Consider the following 6,707-nt stretch of genomic DNA (forward strand, 5'->3'; position numbering starts at 1 on the left):
TTTGCACAGAGGTTAGTGAGCATTTGGTGTATGGCTGATTTCCATTGGTCATCAGTCAAAGGCTCCTTGGAGATGGACCCATCATTGTTCGGGGTTGTTAGAGCCGGTCCCAAAATTTGATTGAGATTGGCCTGTAGAGTACTGACCTGGGCAGAGAGGTTTGTGATAGATTTTTGTATGTTCAATTTCCATTGGTCATTGGGTAAGGAGTTCTCAATTGGGGATTCGGCCTGGCCCGACATTTTTCGCGGATGTGGGACTGTGGGACTGTGGGACTGTTGGTCCCCAGACTCCCTACTGGATAAAACATTTTTTTTTGTGATTGAAATCCAAATTTCAAGTCAACGTTTTGGTGGGGTCTGTGGGGGTTTTTTTTGAAAGTGGTATTCAGTTCTACACCGGTGACCTACTGGTCACTGAGATTTACGTTTCGGAGGCGAATATTTAAATCAAAGGTCCGTCGTGAAAAAAATTGGTGTAGTCGTCGACCGATTTATTAAGGTCGGTCACCTCGTCAGAATGGAAATCCTCTGCGGGTTAGTGTAAAGCCATGCGGTCGAAATGATTAAACTCGACATCGTTCACACGTCTGCGGGGATGATTAATATCCCTTGGCGTCGGAATAATATATTCAGTCTTAACTGGTTTCCGACACTTATCCTCCCAATTGGGTACAAGTGGCAGAGTATATCTCCCTATCTCTCGGTCTATAATACTTTTGTGGACAGGTGACTCACGGCCGGGTGTCAGAACAGGCAAATGATTAACCTGTTCTTCTAGCAGTAATGCCTTGTACGGTATATCGACGCTGTGCACCTCTGGATCATATGACTCAGGTGTCGAGCTTGAGTCTTAGGACGTAATTGCCTGTCGACGTTCTGTCCACTTCTGTAGGGCTTCAGTAATGCCCGGGGAAATATGCTCGCGTAAGCGCTTTGTATGTTTCCTGATCTTTCCAATTGATCTACATGTTCGACAGTCAAGTCTTTCGTAATAGTAGCTAATTGATTTTTAAGATCAGCGTATTTAGTAATTGACTTACTTATGTTCTTTGGCTTAGAAGTCTCGGACGTAGATTCGATTTTGCTACTTGAGCTTGCCTCCTCTTTTGGTTCCATATTAGGTTCCTTCTGAGATTTGTCTTTGTCCCCTATAATTGGGAACGCCCCCATAATTGGGGACTTTCCTTCTGATTTTCGTCAGAAGATTGGGTTGGGGCGTCTTGAGACGTATCTCTTGTCTCACTTCCTGGCTTCGTTAATGCAAACTTTGAAGATGAGGCAATAGTTGGCCCTCGGGCTCTGTCAGAGGGAGTAGTCTCCTTAAGCGGAGTGACTACTTCCTTATCTGAAGCATTGTCCTTTTAACTATAATTGTCAGAGGCAAGTACTTTGGCTACAGTGCGCTTAAATGCATCAGCAGCGGCGTCGGTTACGTTTGCAGCAGTAATAGCTGCGGCAGCGTTAGCGACTGCTCTCTCCATCTTCTTCTTTTCAGCTCTATGCTTCTTAGAAGGAGTGTTGTTTTTCTTGGTCATAATCTTAATTTATGACTGCTAGCTTGTCTCTTAACGACTAGCTTAGACAAAAGCAAAAACAAATGTTGTGGTAGTTAACTTAACTTTACGCTTAAGTAGTCTAAGTAATTAATACTTTTGCTAATTTTAAAATGTGTAAGATTCGGTCTATTAAAGGCGATACTAATGCCTTAGAATAAATAAACGCGCAGGAAAATTCTCTATATCGTGTAAATACCGATATAAATAAACAAAATGAGACGTTTTATAAAGTTAGGTCTGCCTCGTGAAAACAGCAATACTCCGATTTAGGGTTTAGGGTTTCAGGGTTTAATCGGAGGCCCGGATTATTACACCATGTATTCAGCGATCCAAACGTGATGGCAGCGTATTGTGAGCGTATTTTAACGCGTGAGAATCGGCAACAGCAACTCTGTGTACAAGGTTAGAGCAGCCTTTGCCGATCGTATCTCTGGCCGAGATTGCATCTTTTCAAGAGCAGAATGTACAAGCAGACATCATCAACTAATGTATTTAGTCGGACCATCATTATGACTTATTACATCATTATATCTCAAAAGTATGAAATATCATTAATCGCATCGCATCTTTCTTGCTAGATTAAGTGTTCTGACTGATGTCAATATACTGAGACAGCAATACAGCAGTTATTTGTACCGAGCTAAAAAGAGTACTTGCCTTTTATGTACTATCGGCATATCAGTTCAATATACGTTCGTAAGTGCACAAAGTTCGAGGCCATAAAACAAGGTAAATTTTTCAACCAACCAACCTAGAAGCGACGATGAAGTACCTGTCTGTAGAATATATGTACGTATGCATATACTGGGGTTGTATACGTTTTGACCACCATGTAGCAGTGTAATATATGTCGGCGCTCTGCCCATATGCATAGTCAACTTGTGCTATGCATATTTTAGCATGCATGCGCGTAGACTTACACGCATGTGACAGTGACCGTTGTCCAGAACTACTTGCCTGACTTTAGGACCTCTCGGATTGTCCAAATTATGGCCTGAAACGTAGACCAAAAAATGAGGGTTGACTGGTTTCCAGTTGTGTCTCCATCCAAATATTTACTGTTAAAAATGCGTGACAGCCAGAATTTAAAATCAAACTAGGTTTATTCATAGCCTTCACATCAGTCACAGTTTGTGTTTTTTGAAAACTTTGTTCCCTGTTCTATTTTAAAATACTTGGCATTTTAAGACATAGCCTAAAATAGAAACAAAAGTTAAAAAATAAATAAAATGAAACACCTCCTGTCCTCAATTTTAAAATTTTCAAAAAACGGTTGAAGTCAAGAGTTTATGCTATTTATAGTACCGTCGCAATTTTTATTTTTATTTTTTATTTCTCTACCCTCGACTCTCGAGTTTACTTTGTGCTCCTAAAAAACGTAACACAAAAATTTAATAGCTTTACTTCGTCTTCATCTGTGGGACTGTGCAAACCGAAACGCTTTCACTGTGAAATTGAATTTGGCTGGTTTAAGAAAACAAAAACAAAAAAAAACAATAAATTAGAACTAAATATAATGGCCCGTGAGCCGTGAGCCCGTGTATATAACAGTGAGAGTGTGACTGTTTGGGCCCTGTGGAGTGTGGGCTGTGCCTGTGACCCGTTTGGGCTGCGACTTGTGCGTGTGGGTCTGTGGGGACGTGGGGTCAGTGGGTCACTGGGGTGAGTGGGCCAGTGGGGGGAGTTGAGATTGGGGAACTGGGGATTACTGGCCCTGGGGAAACTCCGAAAAAGAAAGCATCGTTATTTTTATCGCGATTTTGTTTTGAAATGAGAGGTGGTGATTCAATTAGGCAAAGAAAAAAGGTATATGTACTGGATCTACAATCACGAGCAATATCTAGCTCTTCAAGATTCATATCAAATCTGTATTTGTTGCAATATTTGTTTTTATATTTAAAATAGTGTGTAGTAAAATTCTATGTATTTTATATATATAAAATAGCGCTTCACAAGTCACAAGTTCACAACAACAAGGTAGTTTACGACTGTATGATTTACGATAATCAGTTCATCGTCTCTCCTTCTTCAAAAATAATTTATAAAATACCTATATTTAAAAAAAACAAAAACAAAATAAGGACGAAAACCTTACACGCCTTTTATATATTAGACACGAAAACGTATTAAAAAATATGAACGAAAACGGGATTGAAAATTTTAGAATCAACAGAAAAATAAATTGTGTAAAAAAAGTATTGACTCTTGAGCTGTGTTGTTTGTTTGAGGGCTATGCCGCTATAGGCCTATGGAGTATGGAGTGTGGGCTGTGGGCCCCTGTGGGCTGTGGCTGTATATTTTATTTTTTATTTTTGAACTTCTATTCCTACTGCTCAAGAACGTACGAATGAGCCTATGAGGACATATTTAAAAAAAAAATAGGCCTGGTGCTGACTGCTGACTGCAGAAGGTTTACACCCGTAAAGCGCCCAGCCGCCCACACATTGCCGCCCAAGTCCCAACTGCCCACCCCAAGTCCCCAACCGATAGGCGTTGTACTTGCACGACTATTTTTAGTACCAATTTTACTATCATTTCCCGGAAATTGAAGCTTGGTTTGAATCGTTAGCGCCGGCAGGCCTGGTTAGCGGTTAGAAGTTTGGTTTTCGTTGAATCACAGAAGCCCGCCAAATTTTGATTGGGTACTGGATGCAAATTGAGTTTAGCTCAGAGTTTATTTTTTAAATTTAATTTTTTATTTTTAAATAAATTACAAACGCCGGCCTATAAAACCTACCAAGTTATAAATAGAATTTGCCTACTATGCTTATGCATATATTGCAACCTGCGACCGGTGCAGACAAAAAGGCTGCGCACAAATACTGCCTTTCACAATACATCGTATTTAGTTGCATCCTTTCTTTGTGGAATATCTTACCACCTCAGTGATTTCCAATCTGATAAGAGTGAAAAAGGGCAAATTTCCATTACCCTCCAGCCGCACTCACGTTAAGAAGACAACGCCAAGTGAAGTCAGTCTTGTGTGCCTGTGTTTTTCAACAGCGCTTCAACTTCTGCCGTCTCTCTCGCCAAAATCCTACAGGCGTCCACTAGCTGGTCCGAGTGAGTCTTTTTTTGACTGCTTTGCCTAGACTATATCCATCCCACTTCACTATGAGACCTTTGAACGGAGACGACTTGGCCAAGCCTAAGAAGCCTGGATCTGCCTACACACTCTTTGTGGTTGAGCGCAGACCCAATTATATATTAGAAAATCCTGATGTCAAGAACACCGATGTTTTCAAAGGACTTGGGGCTGAATGGAAGGAACTTTCCGACGCAGAGAAGCAGGTAGGTTGGTCGTGATGAGGACGATTTGGTGACACACACTGCATTTTTGTCAATTTTTGGGCCCTTTCCGCTGCGTAAAAATGTGTGTGCATATTAGATGGTATAGTGTTGCCTGTCGGATTAACACCTTGCAAATTTCTCTTCTTAGGCATATTCAGATCGAATTCCAGGCCTCAATGCGCAATATGAAGAGGATATGAAATACTACGTGGAGCACAGGTCTGCAGCACAGGCTGCCAAAGATGATGCTCCCAAAGTGAAGCGAGGTGTTAGTAAAAAGGTACGCGGAGTATGATATTTTAAGATTGCTGAATGTTCCGGCCCCACATGAGGTATACATGTGTGTTTCCGTAAGATGTTTACCATTAGAGGTTTTAAAGCGTCAACGTTGAACTCCGCTTTTATATCCTTGTATTATTTTCTAATACTTTGCTTCTCTGATAACTTTTGCGCACACAGGCCAAGAAAGATCCAAATATGCCTAAGAGAGCATTATCGGCGTATCTGTTCTTCTCCAACGACATGCGACCTACACTGCCCGCTGACCTTAAAATCACGGAAAAAGCTGTTAAACTTGGACAGATGTGGAAGTTAACTGACGAATACCAAAGACAGGTATGTCCTTTTAACAGCACTGTTATATTGTGTGTCACTTTTCTATGCAATTACCTTTGGAGACAACTTCGAGTGTTGCTCCAGGCTTATGCTTAATACGTGCTATTTTTTGATATTAACGAAACATACAACATTGTGCCGAGTCCGACCAATTAATATCACTATTAATACCACTTACGACACAGAAATACGTCGAGCTTGCAAGCAAAGATAAGATTCGTTACGACGAGGCTATGGCGCAGTACAGGGCAGGTCTTCAACAAGCGCCAGCTTCAGACTCAGAAGGGTCTGAAAGCGAGTAAACACCGCAAAATGAAGTTGTTAGCAGACAAAGAAGGTTCTACGCTTTGCGAGTGTGTGTTTGTGCACATCTGTCTTCTTGAACATGCTCTCCGGAGTATAGGACCACAAGTTGTAAATAGGATGAGGGCCCAGGAAAAAATATCATATATGTCACCTTGTAGGAATTTGATTTGGTGATTGATATCGAAACATTTATAAATTCGATTTCAGATTGCCTAGATACCGTGTTGACGCCGTTCTTGAACTTTGATATGAGTGCACGGCATGTAGAGATTTTTTTTCCTTCACACAAACATGGCGTACATAGTGTTAAACTATATTTACATGCTCCATGGAGCGCTTGAAGGCGCTGCTTGCAGTTTTAAACCATCCTCAGATGATAACTGCTTGTGCGTTTCGAGGCAAGACAGTCTCTTAACACAAGATCAAATGCGGTCCCAGAATAGAGTCAAGTGTCATCGGATCTTATTTTGCTGAGCACCTTCGAACCGCTTACCAACTCGACAAGCCCAGGGAATTTGAATAGCAACGATAAGACTTTATGAGCACAATCCATCCATATTGTGATTATGTTCATACCCTGGAATAAACCATATTTTCTAAGTTGTGCCATCCACAAGATTTAAGCTGGATAGTACGAATCTCAGGCAAATCAAACCAAAGGCATATCAAATAATATTGTTCATCATCGGTTCGTTTTGATTTACAGTGTTCTATCGAGACAAGATATAGCAAACAATCGTCGTGAAAGCTATGCAAGCCACCATTCTTGAAAAGCTCATTTTGTTTACGGTTGCACAAGTTCTTGAGTTTCCCGTACAAAAATTTCATTCGGATGTGTATATATATAAATACACGTACATATATATATATACATATATATATATATACATATACATGTATACTTATACATATATATATATATATATAATATATATAT

The 6,707-nt window shown here is 40.5% G+C and overlaps 1 protein-coding gene across 1 annotated transcript; it reads left to right on the top strand.

Annotated features, from left to right (window-relative positions):
* Positions 1-4,374: 4,374 nt before the first annotated feature.
* On the top strand, positions 4,375-6,431 carry SARC_04882 (hypothetical protein). The gene is made up of 4 exons (XM_014301262.1): positions 4,375-4,849; positions 4,998-5,129; positions 5,309-5,464; positions 5,650-6,431. The coding sequence occupies exons 1-4, from the start codon at positions 4,673-4,675 to the stop codon at positions 5,764-5,766; spliced, it is 582 nt and encodes a 193-aa protein (XP_014156737.1). The 5' UTR covers positions 4,375-4,672; the 3' UTR covers positions 5,767-6,431.
* The last annotated feature ends 276 nt before the right edge of the window (positions 6,432-6,707 follow it).

The sequence above is a fragment of the Sphaeroforma arctica genome (genome assembly GCF_001186125.1).
Source record: "Sphaeroforma arctica JP610 unplaced genomic scaffold supercont1.291, whole genome shotgun sequence".
In the NCBI taxonomy this organism is placed as follows: domain Eukaryota; class Ichthyosporea; order Ichthyophonida; genus Sphaeroforma; species Sphaeroforma arctica.